At 47.7% G+C, this 23,198-nt stretch overlaps 2 protein-coding genes across 9 annotated transcripts; one reads left to right on the forward strand and one right to left on the reverse strand.

The window, feature by feature from the left end:
* Positions 1–988: 988 nt before the first annotated feature.
* On the reverse strand, positions 989–18,858 carry mrm2 (mitochondrial rRNA methyltransferase 2). 8 transcript variants are annotated; one of them, XM_068055910.1, is made up of 3 exons: positions 18,826–18,858; positions 8,879–9,162; positions 989–3,410 (listed from the first exon to the last, which is right to left on the reverse strand). In XM_068055910.1, exons 1-3 carry the CDS (start codon positions 18,846–18,848, stop codon positions 2,986–2,988), a joined length of 732 nt encoding a protein of 243 aa, XP_067912011.1. In that variant the 5' UTR covers positions 18,849–18,858; the 3' UTR covers positions 989–2,985. The 8 variants fall into 8 exon arrangements, with proteins under 8 accessions (XP_067912011.1, XP_067912016.1, XP_067912017.1 ...); XM_068055915.1 differs by lacking the exon at positions 18,826–18,858 and adding an exon at positions 10,978–11,246; XM_068055916.1 differs by lacking the exon at positions 18,826–18,858 and adding an exon at positions 10,933–11,246.
* nudt1 (nudix (nucleoside diphosphate linked moiety X)-type motif 1) lies at positions 10,971–21,625 on the forward strand. Its single transcript, XM_068055919.1, has 4 exons — positions 10,971–11,132; positions 11,840–12,025; positions 20,648–20,793; positions 21,292–21,625. Exons 2-4 carry the CDS (start codon positions 11,874–11,876, stop codon positions 21,480–21,482), a joined length of 489 nt encoding a protein of 162 aa, XP_067912020.1. The 5' UTR covers positions 10,971–11,132; positions 11,840–11,873; the 3' UTR covers positions 21,483–21,625.
* The last annotated feature ends 1,573 nt before the right edge of the window (positions 21,626–23,198 follow it).

Genomic DNA, 23,198 nt, shown 5'->3' on the forward strand with positions numbered 1-23,198 from the left:
GAGAAAAGAGCCCACGAGATAGAAATAGAGATGAGAAAGGCCATCATAGCTCACCACCTGGATTGAGTCTATAGTTCTAATAAAGCATTATATCTGCCAATTATAGGGTGGGAATAGCTCATGTGGATTATAAACACCGGCATGGACCAGTTGAGCCAAATGGCCACTTTCTGTGCTGTACATTCTATATAATTCTGTGTGACTTAGGAAAGTAACAAAAGCTGAAGAACAGCTCTAAAAAAGATGACAAGTAACAAAAACAGAAATAGCCCTGAATCTATCAGAACAGGAGTAGGCCATTCAGATCCTCAAGTTTGTTCTGGCAGTCAATTAGATTGTTGCTGATAGGTATCTTAACTCCAACTACCCACCTTGATTCCATATCCCTTAATACCCTTGTCTAACAAATATTTATCAATCATAGCTTTTAAATTTCCAATTGGCCTCCAGCCTCAACAGCTTTTTGGGAGAGAGTACCATATTTCTACTACACAATGTCAGAAGTGCTTCTTGACATTATCCTAAAACAGTTTAGCTCTAACTTTAAAGTTATGCCCTCTTGTTCTGGAGTCTCCACTAGAGGAAATAGTTGTTCTCTATCTACCCTTTCAAACCCTTTATCTTAAACACCTCAATTACATTGCCCCTTAATCTTCTATACTCAAGGGAATACAAACCTACTCCATTCTCCCTGTCCTCATAACTGAACTCTTTTAGCCCTGGTATCATTCTGGTGAATTTGTGCTGTACCCCCTCCAAGGCCAATATATGCTTGCTCCAGTGCGGTACCTGGAACTGAAAGCCATACTCCAGATGCAGTCTAAGCAGAGCTTTATGCAAGTGTAGCATAACTTCCACTCCTTTGTATTCCACTCCTTTGACAGACATGAGGTTTTGCTTTAGGGACTGAATAAAGAAGTTGTGTGTGTCTATATCTATTTTACATATATTGCCTACAAATTCTGTGGTTCTGTGTTTTTAGTACATTTTCCAGCATTTTGGAGTATACTGAGATTCAGATTTTGAAACCAAAATGTATTAATAGATTACAGATATTTCAAATATTAAAGTAAAATCGTTGTTAGAATTGTGTCTTGATTTCTATACCATCAGAAGGTAATATTCACAGTATCACACAGCTGGGCTACAAATGTGCAGTTTCCACAGTTGAATAAGAAAATGGTTGAAATAGAGATAAATAACATTTTAATGGAAATAGCATTAAAAGAAAGACACATTTATTTGGTGCCTTTCAAAACCTCAGGACATCATTTACAGCCAACAAAGTAGTTTTGAAGTGTCATCACTGTTGTAATGTAGGATAAACAACAACCAATTTGTGCACAGCAAGGTCTCACAAACAGCAATGTGACCAGATAATCTTTTTTGGGTGTTGGTTAAGGAATACATATTGGCCTGGGCACCAGGGAGAAATCTTCCCTGTTCTTTTTTTGAAATAGTGCCATGGGATCTTGTACATCCTCCTGAGAGGGCAGATGGGGCATCACTTTAATGTTTCATCCAAAAAGTGGCACCTCCAACAGTACAGCACTCCCTCAGTACTGTGCCGGAAGTGTCAGCCTAGATTTTGCTCTGTTTCTGGAGTGGGACATGAACCCACAACCTAACTCAGAGTTAAGAGGGCTACCTACTGAGTCAAAGCTGACACCTAGCATGCCACTGACTCATACATCTGTAGCACTCAATGGCAGGAAGATGTCTCAGTACATTTTACACATTTTGTGCACGGTTCTGCGAGCTTTCCAGTACCAATGAACCTAGCCTATGAGTGTTGCTAGGCTATTCAACAACTGAGGTCAACAGAGCTGAGCCTGATCCTGTCCTGACCAGTCTTAAACAATTTCCATCAGGGGTCAGTAGATGGTGAATACAGCAGATCTTTTTCCCATCTAGCCCAAAGGCACTGAGGCGAATTGTACCACCTCTTATTGCTACACTGGCTGAGTTCAGCACTGATCCTGACTTGGAAATATATCGCCATTCCTTCACTGTCACTGGGTCAAAATCCCTTCCTAACAGCATGGTTGGTGTACCTACCTACCTATCCCACATGGACTGCAGCGGTTCAAGAAGGCAGCTCACCACTACCATTTCAAGGGCAATTAGGAATGGGTAATAAATGCTGGCCGAGCCAGCGACGCCCACATCCCATGAATGCATTTTTAAAAAAGCGTTTTGGGATAGCTTGAGGTCGTGAGAAGCACTTTATAAATGCAATTCTTTCTTTTCAAGTTCTTTGCTTCTAGTCAGTTGGCTGACCAAACACTGAGGGATAATTTTTATTCTTGGGAAACAAAGGGACAAATATCCCAAGTTCCTGCACATCTCCTCTCAATGGATTACAGTGCAGCAATGATCAAGAAGTATCAGCTGTAGCTCAGTGGTAGCACTCTCACCTCTTAGTCAGAAGGTTGTGGGTTCAAGTCCAGAGACATGAGCACACAATCTCAGCTGATACTCCAGTGCAGCACTAAGGGAGAGCTGCACTGTCGGAGATGCTGCCTTTTGGACGAAACATTAAACCAAGGCCCATCTGCCCTCTCAGGTGAAAGTAAAAGATCCCACAGCACTATTTTGAAGAACAGAAAAGTTCTCCTCAGTGTCCTGACCAATATTTATCCCTCAATCGACATCACCAAAGCAGATTATTTCATCATCATCACATTCCTGTTAGTGGGAATTTGTTATGTGCAAAATGGCTGACATGTTTCCCAGATTACAACAGTGACTATATTTCAAAAAAGTACTTCCTTGGCTCTAAAGTTTTGTTGGGATGTACTGAGGTTGTGAAAGGCACTTTAGAAATGCAATTTTTTTTTTCTCTCTAACTAGGTGGTGGACTATCAGCCTGAGGGGAGAGAGCTGAGGAAGGGGAGAAAATATAAATGAACAACTAGTCCCACAAATTGTTAGACTGCAATGGAAATTTCCTTGAGCATAAACAGGTTTTGTTGTTCCGAAATGTCAGCTTTTCCTGTAGTTTTTTGCTAGAAAGTAGATCTCTGATGACTCCTTCCTGCTCGCAGCTGGTTTTAAAGTCTTCACTTCTCTAAACAAGTCAGTGAGTCGGTTTTGTAGGAGGCCTCTGTTAGTTCCATCCCAGAATTTACAGAGCAAGGTGCCACCGGGTCTCAGGACCCTCTGGGCCAGCCCCAGGATGCACAGGCACAGCTCAGTCAGTCGTTGCTGGTCCAGCTCACGGATGCCGCTAGCATTTGGTGCCACATCACTGAGGATCACCTGAGCCTCTCCCGCTGGCAGGGACTCCTGTATTCTGGCTTGAACTGCAGGGTCCAGGAGGTCAGAATGAGGCAGAAACACAGCGCCATCCAGTGGGGGGATGTGTAAACGGTCAACTCCCACTACAAAACCCACAGGAGCCTCTGGATCTGGAGAGAAGGGAAATGAAATGAAAATCATCAACAAACTAGAATAAATAAACAGAGATGCTTTATGTTCTGAAATGGCTCCTTTGCCTATTTATCCCAGTCCCTCCCCACTAAAGGCCTTCTACCTGACCCGAACCCACGGGGCCCGACGACGTTTCAGGTTCAGGTCGGGTCACACCTCCGGGTCCGGCATTCGGGGTCGGTTCGGGTTGGGCCGGATCGGACACGCTCTATCACCACCTCAGGTAAGTGACTCTAATGTTAATTCACTTTTTGGACTTTAAAGGTGGTTTTGTTACAGTTATTTTAAGCTTGTGCAGTTAAGGAACAAAGTGAAAAATGGAAGGTAAGTTAACTGATGGTTGGGTCGGGCGCGGGAAAAACTGGAAGGACTCAGGCTTGGGCGGGGTTCTGTCGGGCTCGGGTCAGGTCTCATTTGCAAACCCGAGGAGGCCTTTACTTCCCACACACAATATTAATTATTTTCCTCATTCAAAGCAACCTTAGTCAAGAGGGGATGCATTTCCAGACACATTTATAGTGATTCAGTTGCTTTAATTTTACCTGTTTCTTTCTCTGAGGGGAAGGATTTGGAGTGCGAGAAATCTGCAGGCTGGTACCTCACCCAAGTGAAATTCTCAGAAGGCACATGGATAGAGAATGTGTCAATCGTGGCTCAGCGGGTAGCACTCTTGCCTGAGTCAGAATGCCAGGGGTTCAAGTCACACCCAAGAAACTTAAGCACAAAAATAGACTGACACTACAGTGCAGACTTTCAAATCACCTGCGAGCAAAATGCTCAGGAAAAGCTGGCACTTCTGAATGACAAAGACTGTTTATTCTCAAGGCAATTGCAATCTAACAATTGGTAGGACTATTCGTTCATTCATATTTTCTCCCAGTCCCTTCACTGCACTGTCAGAGGTGCCATCCTTTAAATGAAGTGTTAAACCCAGGCCTCATCTGCTCTCTCAGATGGATGTAAAAGATCCCATGGCACTATTCGAAGAGCAGCAGGGGAGTTCTCCCCAGTGTGCTGCCAATATTTATCCTTCAACCACCATCTCTTAAAAATAGATTTGCCAGTCATTATCATATTGCTGTTTGTAGAACCTTGCTGTGCATAAAGTGGGTGGCGTGTTCCCCACATTGCAACAGTGACTACACTTCAAAAAATCACTAGCTGAGACGTTCTGAGCTCATGAAATACTAACACACTCCTGGGGATCCCCTGCAGACGCTGACACATTCCTGGGGATGCCCTGCAAACAGTGACACATTCCTGGGGATCCACTGCCAACGCCGACGCACTCCTGGGGATCCACGGCCAACGCCGACGCACTCCTGGGGATCCACGGCCAACGCCGACGCACTCCTGGGGATCCACGGCCAACGCCGACGCACTCCTGGGGATCCACGGCCAACGCCGACGCACTCCTGGGGATCCACGGCAAACGCCGACGCACTCCTGGGGATCCACGGCAAACGCCGACGCACTCCTGGGGATCCACGGCAAACACCGACGCACTCCTGGGGATCCACGGCAAACACCGACGCACTCCTGGGGATCCACGGCAAACACCGACGCACTCCTGGGGATCCACGGCAAACACCGACGCACTCCTGGGGATCCACGGCAAACACCGACGCACTCCTGGGGATCCACGGCAAACACCGACGCACTCCTGGGGATCCACGGCAAACACCGACGCACTCCTGGGGATCCACGGCAAACACCGACGCACTCCTGGGGATCCACGGCAAACACCGACGCACTCCTGGGGATCCACGGCAAACACCGACGCACTCCTGGGGATCCACGGCAAACACCGACGCACTCCTGGGGATCCACGGCAAACACCGACGCACTCCTGGGGATCCACGGCAAACACCGACGCACTCCTGGGGAGCCACGGCAAACACCGACGCACTCCTGGGGAGCCACGGCAAACACCGACGCACTCCTGGGGAGCCACGGCAAACACCGACGCACTCCTGGGGAGCCACGGCAAACACCGACGCACTCCTGGGGAGCCACGGCAAACACCGACGCACTCCTGGGGAGCCACGGCAAACACCGACGCACTCCTGGGGAGCCACGGCAAACACCGACGCACTCCTGGGGAGCCACGGCAAACACCGACGCACTCCTGGGGAGCCACGGCAAACACCGACGCACTCCTGGGGAGCCACGGCAAACACCGACGCACTCCTGGGGAGCCACGGCAAACACCGACGCACTCCTGGGGAGCCACGGCAAACACCGACGCACTCCTGGGGAGCCACGGCAAACACCGACGCACTCCTGGGGAGCCACGGCAAACACCGACGCACTCCTGGGGAGCCACGGCAAACACCGACGCACTCCTGGGGAGCCACGGCAAACACCGACGCACTCCTGGGGAGCCACGGCAAACACCGACGCACTCCTGGGGAGCCACGGCAAACACCGACGCACTCCTGGGGAGCCACGGCAAACACCGACGCACTCCTGGGGAGCCACGGCAAACACCGACGCACTCCTGGGGAGCCACGGCAAACACCGACGCACTCCTGGGGAGCCACGGCAAACACCGACGCACTCCTGGGGAGCCACGGCAAACACCGACGCACTCCTGGGGAGCCACGGCAAACACCGACGCACTCCTGGGGAGCCACGGCAAACACCGACGCACTCCTGGGGAGCCACGGCAAACACCGACGCACTCCTGGGGAGCCACGGCAAACACCGACGCACTCCTGGGGAGCCACGGCAAACACCGACGCACTCCTGGGGAGCCACGGCAAACACCGACGCACTCCTGGGGAGCCACGGCAAACACCGACGCACTCCTGGGGAGCCACGGCAAACACCGACGCACTCCTGGGGAGCCACGGCAAACACCGACGCACTCCTGGGGAGCCACGGCAAACACCGACGCACTCCTGGGGAGCCACGGCAAACACCGACGCACTCCTGGGGAGCCACGGCAAACACCGACGCACTCCTGGGGAGCCACGGCAAACACCGACGCACTCCTGGGGAGCCACGGCAAACACCGACGCACTCCTGGGGAGCCACGGCAAACACCGACGCACTCCTGGGGAGCCACGGCAAACACCGACGCACTCCTGGGGAGCCACGGCAAACACCGACGCACTCCTGGGGAGCCACGGCAAACACCGACGCACTCCTGGGGAGCCACGGCAAACACCGACGCACTCCTGGGGAGCCACGGCAAACACCGACGCACTCCTGGGGAGCCACGGCAAACACCGACGCACTCCTGGGGATCCACGGCAAACACCGACGCACTCCTGGGGATCCACGGCAAACACCGACGCACTCCTGGGGATCCACGGCAAACACCGACGCACTCCTGGGGATCCACGGCAAACACCGACGCACTCCTGGGGATCCACGGCAAACACCGACGCACTCCTGGGGATCCACGGCAAACACCGACGCACTCCTGGGGATCCACGGCAAACACCGACGCACTCCTGGGGATCCACGGCAAACACCGACGCACTCCTGGGGATCCACGGCAAACACCGACGCACTCCTGGGGATCCACGGCAAACACCGACGCACTCCTGGGGATCCACGGCAAACACCGACGCACTCCTGGGGATCCACGGCAAACACCGACGCACTCCTGGGGATCCACGGCAAACACCGACGCACTCCTGGGGATCCACGGCAAACACCGACGCACTCCTGGGGATCCACGGCAAACACCGACGCACTCCTGGGGATCCACGGCAAACACCGACGCACTCCTGGGGATCCACGGCAAACACCGACGCACTCCTGGGGATCCACGGCAAACACCGACGCACTCCTGGGGATCCACGGCAAACACCGACGCACTCCTGGGGATCCACGGCAAACACCGACGCACTCCTGGGGATCCACGGCAAACACCGACGCACTCCTGGGGATCCACGGCAAACACCGACGCACTCCTGGGGATCCACGGCAAACACCGACGCACTCCTGGGGATCCACGGCAAACACCGACGCACTCCTGGGGATCCACGGCAAACACCGACGCACTCCTGGGGATCCACGGCAAACACCGACGCACTCCTGGGGATCCACGGCAAACACCGACGCACTCCTGGGGATCCACGGCAAACACCGACGCACTCCTGGGGATCCACGGCAAACACCGACGCACTCCTGGGGATCCACGGCAAACACCGACGCACTCCTGGGGATCCACGGCAAACACCGACGCACTCCTGGGGATCCACGGCAAACACCGACGCACTCCTGGGGATCCACGGCAAACACCGACGCACTCCTGGGGATCCACGGCAAACACCGACGCACTCCTGGGGATCCACGGCAAACACCGACGCACTCCTGGGGATCCACGGCAAACACCGACGCACTCCTGGGGATCCACGGCAAACACCGACGCACTCCTGGGGATCCACGGCAAACACCGACGCACTCCTGGGGATCCACGGCAAACACCGACGCACTCCTGGGGATCCACGGCAAACACCGACGCACTCCTGGGGATCCACGGCAAACACCGACGCACTCCTGGGGATCCACGGCAAACACCGACGCACTCCTGGGGATCCACGGCAAACACCGACGCACTCCTGGGGATCCACGGCAAACACCGACGCACTCCTGGGGATCCACGGCAAACACCGACGCACTCCTGGGGATCCACGGCAAACACCGACGCACTCCTGGGGATCCACGGCAAACACCGACGCACTCCTGGGGATCCACGGCAAACACTGATACATTCCGGGGAACCCACTGCAAACAGTGACACATTTTGGGGGATCCACCGCAAACAGTGGCAGACCCCTTGTCCTAAATTCCAAATGGCAGTGCTGGATCTTCATTGCAGAATAGATATATTAAACAGCAACAGGGGCAACGGTGGCTTAGTGGTAATGTCGCTGAACTAGCAATTCAGAGACAGAGGCTAATTCCCTGGGGACATGGGTTCAAATCCCACCACAGCAGTTGGTGGAATTTAAATTCAATGAATTAATAACAATCTGGAATTGAAAGCTAGTCTCAGTAATGTTTCATGGCACCTATCATTGATTGTTGTAAAAACCCATCTGGTTCACGAACGTCCTTTATGGAAGGAAATCTGATATCCTTACCTGTTCTGGCCTCCATGTGACTCCAGACCCACAGCAATGTGGTTGACTCTTAACTGTCCTCTGAAATGGCCTAGCAAGCCACTCAGTTGTCAAGGGCAATTAGGAATGGGCAACAAATGCTGGCCTTGCCAGCAATGCCCATATCCCATGAAAGAAAAAACCCCAGAAATAATGTACTTTGCCATCATTAATAAACATACAGAAATTTAAGAAAATACAGTATGCTTAAGACATTTGCAGCAAGATGTACGCACAGCCCTAGATGGACAAGAATTTGATTATCTTGTAGACCCCTGAGGGTTCGCCCCCACTACAGATTTGCTAACGTGTTGTACGTCACTCACCGAAGCCGGTGGCATTGACCCTATCAACCGCAACCTGGCTCCAGGCACCAGGTGCTGCACCGCAGTCAATCACACTGATCCCAGGCTTCAGGATGCCATGCTTTTCGTCAATCTCCAGCAGCTTAAATGCGCTCCGACAGCGGTAGTTTTGTTGTCGGGCGGATTTCACGTACGAGTCCCTCAGTTGTCTCGATAACCACCTCTGCTCAGCCGCAGTTTTTTTCAGCTGTTCTGCTGTCGTGTGGAACAGACAATACCGGACCCGAGAGATCATAGCACCCTGTCTAATAATGAAAATAAATATATCCTAATATTTTGAAAGCATATTTTGATTTTTAACTTAAGGGATCACACTTCCTTCATTTCTCTCCCATTTATATAGCCCCTTTAACATAGTACCAAAGCCAGTCAATAAGGACAGGGGTGATCGGAGAACAGAACTCAGTGAAGGAGAGGATGCAAACAACAGAGGTTTGGATGAGTTGTAGTTTGTGGAGGATGGAATGCAGGAGACCAGCAAGGAGAGGGTGGAGATCAGGGAGGAGAGTGCAGAAATAGTAAAGCATAGGAAAGGGTCTCAGTAGCACTGGGGATAGAATCTGGCAGAGGGAGACATGCTGTTGGTTAGCTGTGGCTCAGTTGAAAGCACTCTCACCTCTGAGTCATTAGGTTCTAAGTTCAAGTCCCACACCAAGGCTTGAGCACAATAATCAAGACTAACACTCCAACACAGTACTGAGGAGGTGCCATCTTTCATATGAGACGTTAAACCAAGGCCCCGTCTGTTTGCTCAGTTGGATGTAAAAGATCCCATGGCATTATCTTGAAAAGCAGGGTAGTTATTCCCAGTGTCCTGGCCAATATTTATCCCTCAATCAATATCACAAAAACAGATTTTCTAGTCATTAGTACATTGCTGTTTGTGGGAGCTTGCTGTGTGCAAACTGGCTGCCACATTTCCTACAACAGTGACTACACTTCAAAAGTACTTCATTGGCTATAAAGCACTGAGAGGTCAGGTGATCGTGAGAGGTGCTATATTTGTGCAAGTCATTATTTAATTTTTAAATTTGCCATTTGGCCACATAGCAACAGTGAGTGGACTCAGATAATGATTGGCTGTGTGGAAAGCACTAGGTGTGTAACCTCCTCCAGCGGTCTGAGGTCTCTGCACTCCTCCAATTCTGGCCTCTTACGCATCCCCGATTTTGATTGCTCTAGCATTGGCAGCCGTGCCTTCAGCTGCCTGGATCTCAACCTCTGGAATTCCCTCCCTAAATCTCTCCACCTCTCTATCCTACTTTAGGACGCTCTTAAAACCTACCTCTTTCACCAAGTTTTTGGTCACCTGTCCCACTATCTCCTCATGTGACACTGTCAAATTTTGTTTGCTATCACTCCTGCGAAGTGCCTTGGGACGTTTTACTATGTTGGAAGTGCTATTGCTGTTATATAAGCTGTTGCTGAGACTCTTTAGAGAAAGGACAGGGCGGCGAGTGCCAGCTTATTATGTAGATGTTTGATGGGGGAGATAAAGTGCTTTAAAGTAAGCAGATTACAAACCTAGTCTTTACCAGTCAATGCAGCACAGTGTTCTTAAAAGACAATGAAACCCCTCAGAGTTCTGATGAAAGGTCACAGACCTGAAACGTTAACTCTGTTTCTCTCCCATAGATGCTGCCAGACCTGTTGAGTATTTCCAACACTTTCTGTTTTTACTCCCTGAGAGTCTGGCTGGAAACATTCACCGGAACCCCGGCTCCCTGAGTCACAACCAACTTTGTCCCCCAGGAAACAAAACCCAACAAACTCACCACCCAAGATGAACTTTACAAAGAACCCCTCCAGAACCCGGCCACTTATTAATGAATTACAAAATAAGTACATACTTTACAAAAGAAAATTAAATTATAAAACTTATTTGCTCCGGTTTAAAGTATTTGCGATGCAGAAATAAAATCCTGTGCAAAATAGCTTTCATCGAGCCTCTAAAATCTCGCGACTTCTGATTTATCTTTAAAATAAATTGTGCACAAATTGCACTCGGTACTAACTGGGATCGCCGGTTTAAACGGTTCCCCCGTCCCCGTAGTTCTCACTTTTTGTTTCCAGCCGGCGTGTATTGAGTGTGACTCTCCTCGTGTGGATTTGTCTGCGGCCTCCGATTCGATTCTAACCGCTGGCAGTTAAGATTCGGAACGGGTCTTAAGCCTTACTCCAGGTGTAAAAGAAAGCGCAGCCTCCGGGAGGCGAGGTACCTGTCATGAGCTCTCAGATGTAACAAATCTTTCATTCATCAAAAGCCAGAATGGATCCATTGTTTGTTCAATTGCAAACATCCAAGCGTTCTTGGCTCCTAACTCAAGAAACTGCATCGCCAGCGGACAAGATTAGATTCGAGCAGTGATTGGACTTCAAAAAGTACTTGATTGGCTGAAAAGCTCTTTGGGACCTCCTGAAGTCCTGAAAGGCACTGTATAAATGCGCATTCTTTTCTGATGCCCCCTCCTCACACATCCCATTACCTTCTAGGGAGCAGATTATTTTTTACAGAGGATTGTGAGGTCGTGGAATACTGGAGTTGGTGATTGCACCAAAGCCTCGACAACTCCCCCCCCCAAAATCTTTGTAACCTGCTCCAGTTCTGCAACCTACCAACATCTCTGCATTCCGCCACCCAACCATTGGCAACTATGCCTTCAGCTGCCTCAGCCCTAAGCTCTGGCATTCCCACCCTATACCTCTCCCCCATTCTCTCTCCTCCTTTAAGATGCTCCTTAAGACCATTCTCCCAAGCCAAGCATTTGGTTACCTGTCCAAATGGCTCCTTATGTGGTTCAGTGTCAAATTTGTTCTGTGAAACATCTTGTGATGTTTTGCAATGCTAAAGGAGCTGCATAAATGCAAGTTATTGAATAGCATATGAAAGCTGTTTTACACCTGTTCCTTTTTGACCAAGAGCCGCCAGCTGTTAAGCAGACGCTGCTGTGGCGAGATGGTCACCACAAAGCTGCTGACCCTCGTGATGGTCGTGAGGCAACAGAAGATCCTCCTGGGGATGAAGAAGCGAGGTTTTGGGGTCGGCCGCTGGAATGGCTTTGGAGGCAAAGTGCAGCCTGGAGAAACCATAGAGGAAGGAGCAAAGAGGTAACACTTAGGGAGCTATTTACCAATTTTTTTTCCCCTTCCCACTTCTGAATAAGATGGTTACTCTCACTGGGGTATTATTCTGCAGGTGGGCATCCAGCTGCCATCTTCAAGCCTAGAACTGTAAGTGTCAGCGCACTCTTCGACCAGAGAGGCCATCGCAGGCATACTCAATCATAACCTGATCCTTACACGTGCATTCGTTCCAGCCAGGGGTACGCATCAACATGTTATGTGACGGACATTTGACAAAGTTATTGACTCAGCCACAGACATGGAGGCAGTTCATCTGTATATAAAGTGTATAGCTAACCTAATTCCATCAAAACATGGTCCCACTTAAAACACATTTCTCCTAAAAATAAAGTAGCTAAGCATACATAGGAAATAGAAGCAGGAGTAGGCCATTCAGCCCCTCAAGCCTGCTCTGCTGTTCAGCTAGATCATAGCTGATCTTCTACCTCAATGCCATTTTCCCGCAACATTCTCAATGACTGAGCATCCACAGCCCTCTGGGGTAAAGAATTCCACAGATTCACCACCTTCTGAGTAAAGAAATTCCTCCTCAATTGAGTCCTAAATGGCCTACCTCTTATTCTGAGACTGTGTCCCCTGATTGTAGACGCCCCCAGCCAGGGGAAACATCCTTCCTGCATCAACCCTGTCAAGTCCTGTGAGAATTTTGTATGTTTCAACGAGATAACCTCTCATTCTTCTAAACCAGGGGTGTCCAACCTTTTCACGTGAGAGGCCACATTATAATTTTTGTTCTCCATAGGGGGGCCAGTGAGCAAATTTTGAAAAGATAAAAGGTATTAGAAATTTATTTTACTATCAGAAACAAAATATGCATTTTTGTGAATATCTTTAAATGAGCGGACTAATTTACTGAGACTTTCTCACTATATTGGAGCACTGATTTAGTGAGATACCTGGCATTGTTTTTGCTTGCAGAAGTAGACAGTGTCTGCCCGTTTGCTTGATGTAGTAATGCAGAGTATTCCGGATAGATATCCATCGGTCAGGAGTGATCTTGATGCCTCGCCATCCCCCCTCTGCCCCTCTTTGTTTCTCTTCCTCTCGGTGTCTCTGTCTGTCTCTCTTTGACTGTGTGTGTGTGTCTCTCTCCCCCCCCTCCCTCTGTGACCCCAGGGCCCAGCTACCCCAACATCTTGCTCCCAGGCCTGGGCCCTGCCCCCTCCTCAGGCGGCTCCTTCTCAGTGACCGTGATGTAGATGAAGGGCCCGGGGCCTGAGGTCCAAGCTGGGTCTGCACGCACGCAGAGCCAGTGCTCGGCCTGGGGCCTGAGCCCAAGGCCGGGAAAGCCACACTGGGAATGGAGTTTGGGTGGGAAGCACCGGCAGGCAGGCAGCTCAGCCCAGGCAATGCCATCTTATTAAAGGAGACAGAACATCAGGTAGTGAAGAGCTGCCGTCATCTTGGTAAAGGATGACTTGCCCAGTGAGGCATCTCCGCCACGGAGCTCTTCCGTCAAGGAACTGCAGCCGTTGTCAATCATAAAGTTTTGGTCGGCCAGAAGAAACCAATGGTGGATTTCCAGTGGAAATTTCTCATCCTTGGTGGGCCGGATGGTAACCTTTGGCAGGCTGGATTCTGGCCCACGGGCCGTATGTTGGACAACCCTGATCTAAACTCAAGAAAATACAGGCCATGTCTTCTCAATTTCTCCTCATAGGACAATCCTGCCATCCCAGCAATTAGTCTGGTGAACCTTGGTTGCACTCCCTTTATGGCAAGTATATCCTTCCTTAGGTAAGGAGACCAAAACTGTACACAATACTCCAGGTGCAGTCTCACCAAGGCTTTATACAATTGCAGCAAAACGTCATAATTCCTGTACTCAAAATCCTCTTGCAATAAAGGCCAACACACCATTTGCCTCCCTAATTGCTTGCTGCACCTGCGTGTTGACCTTTCAGTGACTGATGAACGACACCTAGGTCCCTTTGGACATCAACACTTCCCAATTTCTCACCATTTAAGAAATACTCTACATTTCTGTTTTTCCTACCAAAGTGGATCACTTCACATTTTCCACATCATATTTCATATGCCATGTTCTTGCCCACTCCCTTAGCCTATCTAAATCCCCTTGAAGCTTCTTTGCATCCTCCTCAGAACCCACATTCCCACCAGCTTTGTGTCATCAGCAAACATGGAAATATTACATTTGGATTCTTAAGGGGGAAGGGGAGCAGCCAGAGGTCGTGGTACATATCGGTACCAATGACATAGCTAGGAAAAGGGATGAGGACTTGAAAAGCGAATATAGGGAGTTAGGTTGGAAGCTGAAAGGCAGGACGAGCAGAGTAGTAATCTCAGGATTGTTACCGGTGCCACGTGCTCGTGAAGCTAGAAACAGGCAGCGAGTGCAGCTGAACCGTGGCTACAGAACTGGTGTAGGAGGGAGGGATTCAGATATGTGGATCATTGGGATACCTTCTGGGGAAGGTGGGACCTGTACAAGGACGGGTTGCATCTGAACTGGAGGGGCACCAATATCCTGGGCGGGAGGTTTGCTAGAGCTCTTCGGGAGGGTTTAAACTAGTTTGGCAGGGGGATGGGAACCGGAGCCACGGATCAGTGGATGGGGTAGCTGTTGAACAGGCAGATACAGAGTGCAGAGAGTCTGTGAGGAAGGTTGGACAGTTGACAGGGCAAAGTTGCAGCCAGTATGATGGGTTGAAGTGTGTCTATTTTAACGCAAGAAGTGTCAGGAATAAGGGTGATGAACTTAGAGCATGGATCAGTACTTGCAGCTACGATGTTGTGGCCATTACGGAGACGTGGATATCACAGGGGCAGGAATGCATGTTGGATGTTCCAGGATTTAGATGTTTCAAAAGGAATAGGGAGGGAGGTAAAAGAGGTGGGGGAGTGGCATTGCTAATCAGGGATAGTATCACAGCTGCAGAAAGGGAGGTCGTCGAGGAGGGTTTGTCTACTGAGTCATTATGGGTGGAAGTCAGAAACAGGAAAGGAGCAGTCACTTTGTTGGGAGTTTTCTATAGACCCCCCAATAGCAACAGAGACATGAACAGATTGGGAGGCAGATTTTGGAAAGGTGCAGAAGTAACAGGGTTGTTGTCATGGGTGACTTCAACTTCCCTAATATTGATTGGAACCTCCTTAGTGCAAATAGTTTGGATGGAGCAGTTTTTGTCAGGTGTGTCCAGGAAGATTTCCTGACTCAATATGTAGATAGGCCGACTAGAGGGGAGACTATGTTGGACAGTGCTTGGCAACGAACCAGGCCAGGTGGCAGATCTCTCGGTGGGAGAGCATTTCGGTGATAGTGATCACAACTCCCTGACCTTTACTATAGTCATGGAGAGGGACAGGAGCAGACGGGATGGGAAAATATTTAATTGGGGGAGGGGGAATTACAATGCTATTGGGCAGGAACTGGGGAGCATAAATTGGGAACAGATGTTCTCGGGGAAATACACGACAGAAATGTGGAGGTTGTTTAGGGAGCACTTGCTGCGACTGCTGGATAGGTTTGTCCCGATGAGGCAGGGAAGGGATGGTAGGGTGAAGGAACCTTGGATGACAAGAGATGTGGAACAGCTAGTCAAGAGGAAGAAGGACGCTTACTTAAGGTTGAGGAAGCAAGGATCAGGCAGGGCTCTAAAGGGTTACAAGGTAGCCAGGAAGGAACTGAAGAATGGACTTAGGAGAGCTAGAAGGGGACATGAAAAAGTCTTGGCGGGTAGGATTAAGGAAAATCCCAAGGCGTTCTACAATTATGTGAAGAACAAGAGGATGGCCAGAGTGAGGGTAGGGCCGATCAGGGATAGTGGAGGGAACTTGAGCTTGGAGTCGGAGGAGGTAGGGGAGGTCCTAAATGAATACTTTGCTTCAGTATTCACTAGTGAGAGGGACCTGGTCGTTTGTGAGGACAGCGTGGAACAGGCTGATATGCTCAAACAGGTTGAGGTTAAGAGGGAGGATGTGCTGGAAATTTTGAATGATATGAGGACAGATAAGTCCCCGGGCCAGACGGGATATACCCAAGGATATTATGGGAAGCGAGGGAAGAGATTGCTGCGCCTTTGGCGATGATCTTTGTGTCTTCACTGTCCACTGGAATAGTACCGGATGATTGGAGGGTGGCAAATGTTGTTCCCTTGTTCAAGAAAGGGAATAGGGATAACCCTGGGAATTATAGACCAGTCAGTCTTACGTCGGTAGTGGGCAAATTATTGGAGAGGATTCTGAGAGACAGGATTTATGATTATTTGGAAAAGCATGGTTTGATTAGAGACAGTCAGCATGGCTTTGTGAGGGGCAGGTCATGCCTCACAAGCCTTATTGAATTCTTTGAAGATGTGACAAAACACATTGATGAAGGAAGAGCAGTGGATGTGGTGTATATGGATTTTAGCAAGGCATTTGATAAGGTCCCCCATGGTAGGCTCATTCAGAAAGTAAGGAGGCATGGGATTCAGGGAAAGTTGGCTGTCTGGATACAAAATTGGCTGGCTCATAGAAGTCAGAGGGTGGTATTAGATGGAAAGTATTCAGCATGGAGCTCGGTGACCAGTGGTGTTCCACAAGAATCTGTTCTGGGACCTCGGCTCTGTGATTTTTATAAATGACTTGGATGAGGAAGTGGAAGGCTGGGTTAGCAAGTTTGCCGATGACACGAAGGTTGCTGGAGTTGTGGATAGTGTGGAAGGCTGTTGTAGGTTGCAACGGGACATTGACAGGATGCAGAGCTGGGCTGAGAAGTGGCAGATGGAGTTCAACCTGGAAAAGTGTGAAGTGATTCATTTTGAATGCGGAATACAGGCTTAAAGACAGGATTCTTGGTAGTGTGGAGTAACAGAGGGATCTTGGGGTCCATGTCCATAGATCGCTCAAAGTTGCCACCCAAGTTGATAGGGTTGTTAAGAAGGCGTATGGTGTGTTGGCTTTCATTAACAGGGGGATTGAGTTTAAGAGCCGCGAGGTTATGCTGCAGCTCTATAAGGCCCTGGTTCGACCACACTTGGAATATTGTGTTCAATTCTGGTCGCCTCATTATAGGAAGGATGTGGAAGCTTTAGAGAGGGTGCAGAGGAGATTTACCAGGATGCTGCCTGGACTGGAGGGCATGTCCTACGAAGAAAGATTGAGGGAGCTAAGGCTTTTCTCATTGGAGTGAAGGAGGAGGAGAGGTGACTTGATAGAGGGGTACAAGATGATGAGAGGCATAGATTGAGTGGATAGTCAGAGACTTTTTCCCAGGGTGGAAAGGGCTATCACCAGGGGGCATAATTTTAAGGTGATTGGAGGAAGGTTTCGGGGAGATGTCAGAGGTAGGTTCTTTACACAGAGAGAGTGGTGGGTGCGTGGAATGCGCTGCCAGCGGTGGTAGTAGAAGCAGATACATTAGGGGCATTTAAGTGACTCTTGGATAGGTACATGGATGATAATAGAATGAAGGGTAGGTAGTTAGTTTGATCTTAGAGTAGGTTAAAGGTTTGGCACAACATCGTGGGCCGAAGGGCCTGTACTGTGCTGTACTGTTCTATGTTCCCACATCCAAATCATTGATATAGATTGTAAATAGCTGGGGCCCAAGCACTGATCCTTGCGGTACCCCACTAGTCACAGCCTGCCAACCTGAGACTGACCCATTTATTCCTACTCTCTGTTTTCTGTCCGTTAACCAATTCTCAATCCATGCCAGTATATTACCCCCAATCCCATGTGCTCTAATTTTGTTTACTAACCTCTTGTGTGGGACCTTATCAAAAGCCTTCTAAAAATCCAAGTACACCACGTCCACTGGTTTCCCCTTCTCCATTCTGCTGGTTACATCCTCAGAAAACTCCAACAGGTTTGTCAAACATGATTTCCCTTTGTGTCCAGTTATCACATCCTTTATGTTAGATTCTACATTTTCCCTACTACTGATGTCAAGCTAACAGATCTGTAGTTTCCCATTTTCCCTCTGCCTCCTTTCTTAAATAGTGGGGTTACATTTGGTTCCTTCCAATTGACAGAAACCCTTCCAGAATCTATAGAATTTTGGAAGATGATCACCAATCATCCACACCTCTTTCAACACTCTGGGATGTAGATCATCCAGGGGATTTATCAACTTTCAGTCCCAATAATTTCTCAAGTTCCAGTAACATTATTTTTACTCATACTAATTTCTTTCAGTTCCTCATTCTCGCTAGTCCCTTGGTTCTTTAGTATTTCTGGGATGTTTTCTGTACTTTCCTTCGTGAAAATAGACACAAAGTAGTTGTTTAGTTTCTGGGCCATTTCCTTGTTCTCCATTATAAATTCCCCTGTCTCTGACTGAAATGGGCCCACATTTGTCTTTTCTAATCTTTTCCTTTTTACATACCTATAGAACCTTCATGAATGGAGAGCATAACTGTATTAGCTAACTAGCAAGCAAAACAGTATGCAATGCCAATGCGAATTACTGTTGTTGACAGAACAGAACTAGCTAGGCCATCTGCTAATACTTTGTTAGCATGTAGCTGGCCAGGACCTGGCCTGATGGTCCCAATCCTTTCTAATTATTTTCGCTCCTGGTAATTTTAAATGTCTTGCCCAAGCCATTAAACTTGTGTTTTAAAATAACGTATCCAGTAGGGGTGTCCAACCTTTTCACATGAGGCATCACATTACAATTTTTGACATACACAGGGTGCTGGTGAGCAAATTTTGGAAAGATAAAGGCATTAGCAATTTATCTTACTATTAATCAAAACAAAAAAAATGTGCATTTTTGTGAACAAGCTTTAAATAAAACAACTAATTTATTATCTTACTTTCTCGTCACTATGTTGACCATTGATTTAGTGAGATAGTTGGCATTGTTTTTGCTTGCAAGAACTGGAAAACAGGTAATTTCAAGGAAACCAGCAGGGGGTTTGACCCAAGAGCTACCCTCTGTTGTGACGAGAGAATTTATGACTTGGCATGTGACTAGTTTCTGGTATTGTATCTTTAGAAGCAGCAGATGACGACTATTTGGTAAAAAAAAATACCCATTTCTTATTTCAAGAATAATTTAAAAATATTTTCATAGCATATAAATAAAATTTCATATTCAAATATTAGTGAAAGCATTTAGATTATTGATATTAAAAGCACTATATATTTGGTTTAAATTTTGATTCAAATCATACTTCAACTCTGTCCCAACTATATTAAATATTTTACCTCTGAGCATGTGAACAAATTAGAAGTTAAAGTTATGCCATTACTTTAAGATCCTTTCATGGACCATGTTGTCGTGTTATAACAATCGTAATAATTCTTTAATTGTGACATCGTTTCTGCTCATGGGGACATAAATATTTTTAAAATAGATTAGTCCCTTCAGGGTGCAGCTCCAACAACACTCAAAAAGCTCGACACCATCCAGGACAAAGCAGCCCACTTGATTGGCACCCCATCCACAAACATTCACTCCCTCCACCACCAACGCACAGTGGCAACAGTGTGTACCATTTACAAGATGCACTGCAGCAACGCACCAAGGCTCCTTAGACAGCACCTTCCAAACCCGCGACCTCTACCAACTAGAAAGACAAGGGCAGCAAATGCACGGGAACACCACCACCTACAAGTTCCCCTCCAAGTCACACACCATCCTGACTTGGAACTATATCGCCGTTCCTTCACTGTCGCTGGGTCAAAATCCTGGAACTCCCTTCCTAACAGCACTGTGGGTGTACCTACCCCACATGGACTACAGCGGTTCAAGAAGGCAGCTCACCACCACCTTCAAGGGCAATTGGGGATGGGCAATAAATGCTGGCCTGGCCAGCGACACCCACATCCCATGAATGAATAAAAAAAAAGGATCAAGTAGAATGTTTGAATCTTAATTACCTGATAGACAGTGTCATTTACCTGCAGCTGTACCTGTACTCCATGACCTTTTTTTTTTCTTTACAAGTATTTATCCAGTTCCTTTTTGGAAGTTATTATTGAATCTGCTTCCACCACCCTTTCAGCCAGTGCATTCCAGACTCACTTTGTAAAACAAAAATTCTCATGTTCTTTCTGGTTCTTTTGCCAATTATCTTAAAACCATGACTTCTGGTTTCTGACTGTCCTGCTAGTGGAATCAGTTTCTCCCTATCTGCTCTTACCAAAACCCATCATAATTTTGAATGCCTCTGTTAAATCTCCCCATAAACTTTTCTGCTCCAAGAACAATTCCAGCTTCTCCACATAACTGAAGTCCCTCATTCCTAGTACCATTCCAATAAATCTCCTCTGCACCCTCTTCTGAGGCCTTGACATCCTGTTTGATGCATAGAATTAGAACCAACACTCCAGCTCGTTCATCAAAGACATGAATTCAAATCCAGAACCTTCTTGTCTGGGGTAGGGTTTAGTAACATGCTACCTTTAATTACAAGGCATCAGGGGAACTGTTGGTCTTTTGTTAATCTGTGTGTTAGTGAATGCAGCTCTAAGTGCAATTCGATGGAGTTGAGGTACAGATCAGACATAATCAAATTGAATGGCAAAACAGACACAAGGGGCTGAGTGGGCTGCTCCTGTTTTTTGCCATCAGAAATACTTTTTGAATACTTTAAAAGACAAATTTAAAAGTTAAGTTAATTCTTTCCTCAGAGAATTGTGCGAGGAGAGCAGTCTGACTGTGCAGAGCTTGGAAAAAATTGGACAGATCAAGTTTGAATTTGTCGGAGAGATGGAACTGCTGGATGTTCACATATTCCGTACAGATAGTTACCAAGGGGAACCAGTGGAATCAGAAGGTAAATAACCATGCGTCAAAAATAATTCATTGACTGCAAGGTGCTTTAGGGCATAGTAAGCACGTGTTCAAATCCCACCATGGCCTTCCCCCTCCCTTTCTCTGTAACCTCCTCCTGCCCTATAACCTTCCGAGATCTCTGCACTCCTCCAACTCTGGCCTCTTGTGCATCACCAATTTTAATCTCTCCAGCATTGGTGGGCATGCCTTCAGCTGCCTGGGCCTTAAGCTCTGGAACTCTCTCCCTAAAACTCTATCTTCATACCTCTCCCCCTCCATTAAGATGCTCCTTAAAGTCTACCTCTTTGACCAAGCTTTTGGTCATCTGCCCTAATATCTTCTTATATGGCTCAGTGTCAGATTTTGTTTGATTTGGCTCCTGGGAAGCACCTTGAGCCATTTTACTGCAAACTGCTGTTGAAACTGGTACAATCGCTCAGCTTTTCTTTTTGCTTTGCATTTTGGATTTGAAAAATCCCTCCTGTTCACTGCTTTTCAGAGATGCGCCCGCAGTGGTTTGACCTGGATAAGCTCCCGTTTGACGAGATGTGGCCCGATGACATTTACTGGTTCCCCCTGATGCTTCAGAAGAAGTTGTTCAAGGGTTATTTCAAGTTCAAAGGACATAACAACATCCTGGAATACACACTGCAGGAAGTGGATGAGCTGGAAGTTGACAAGGAGTCCTGATTCTGACAATTTGCACTCAAATACAGGAGCCAGAGGAGGATGGGGAAAGGTCCAACAAATGTTGAAACATTGTAGCAAACTGTTATAATAGCGACTGCGATTTTCTTTTATCTTGGTGAAAAAATTAAATCCTGATGTTTTTACAGTTTTGTTTGAGGTTTAATAGCTAATCTAACCCCGAAGTGCTAACACTAGTTGAACTGACTCTGGGAGGGGTCAGCACGTCCTCATGTCTCCAACCACCACCAACACTCCTGCCATTAGTCATCCAACCCACCCATCTTCCTTTCCCATACCACCTAGTCAATTATCCGATGGGATGATTTTTGAATTGTCAATTAAATGGCATTTTCCTCATTTAACAATTTTTCAGCCTGACCATTCTTTGCAGTGATTAATCTTTAAACTCCAGGACAATCCAGGAGAGTTTGCAACCCTGATTTATCCTGCCCCTGCACCTTGCTGCATTGGAATGGCTCAGTACAGTGATTATAGAATCATCAGGTGGAGGCGAAACCCACATCGTTCAAGGAAGATGCCCAATTTTCCGATATTCCCTAGATGCAAGTGATACACCCAGGGGATAAACCCAGGAAAATTTCTCCTGCAGTGTATTTCACCCCCCACCCCACCCCCCAATCTTACAAATACGAGTTAACAATTTGAAGCCTTGGACACACGTGGAAGCTCATTGACTGCGTCACAAGTAAAGACTTTTAAACATTGTACAATAAAGCAGGCAATTCTGGCAGCATCTGTGGACAGAGAAATAGAGTTAACATTTCAAGTCGATGAATTTAGTTTAGTTTAGAGATACAGCACTGAAACAGGCCCTTCGGCCCACCGAGTCTGTGCCGACCATCAACCACCCATGTATACTAATCCCACATTCCTACCACATCCCCACCTGTCCCTATATTTCCCTACCACCTACCTATACTAGGGGCAATTTATAATGGCCAATTTACCTACCAACCTGCAAGTCTTTTGGCTTGTGGGAGGAAACCGGAGCACCCGGAGAAAACCCACGCAGACACAGGGAGAACTTGCAAACTCCACACAGGCAGTACCCAGAATTGAACCCGGGTCGCTGGAGCTGTGAGGCTGCGGTGCTAACCACTGCGCCGCCCCTTTTATCAGTTCTGAAGAAAGGTCATTGGCTTGAAACATTAACTCCATTTCTCTCTCCACGGATGCTGGCAGACCTGCTGAGTACTTTCAGCATTTTCTGTTTTTATTTCACACTTCCACCACCTGTAGTATTTTACATTAGTACAATATAGTGGAGTTTACTTCATGCTGATGAATGAGGAGTTTATCATTGATCTTCCAGGATACCAGCCTTTTTTCTCTCAGTTTCTGGGTATTTACACGTAACACTGTGGAACCTGAGCAGCTTAAAGCATGGACAGATTTGGTTGGGGGTGGGGGGGGCGTGGGGGAGACTTATTACTGGATGTTGTTCATTTGATGAGTTCGAATTCCATGTAAATTGAATGATCCAGTTGCTGTAATACAAAATATCTTGTTTTTTTAAAAACTGTGATGTGTACTCATGGTCACAATCAAATTTTCTTTTTTTTTTAATAACACCGATTTTTGTTTTCAAAAAGGAGGAAACTCCCAAAGCGGTAGGTACATTTTCTCCGCTTGTTCCCTCCACAAAGACAATATGTTCTGGAATTTCCCACTAGATGGTGCACAACACCAGCTATT

This window comes from Heterodontus francisci, chromosome 24 (genome assembly GCF_036365525.1).
Source record: "Heterodontus francisci isolate sHetFra1 chromosome 24, sHetFra1.hap1, whole genome shotgun sequence".
In the NCBI taxonomy this organism is placed as follows: domain Eukaryota; kingdom Metazoa; phylum Chordata; class Chondrichthyes; order Heterodontiformes; family Heterodontidae; genus Heterodontus; species Heterodontus francisci.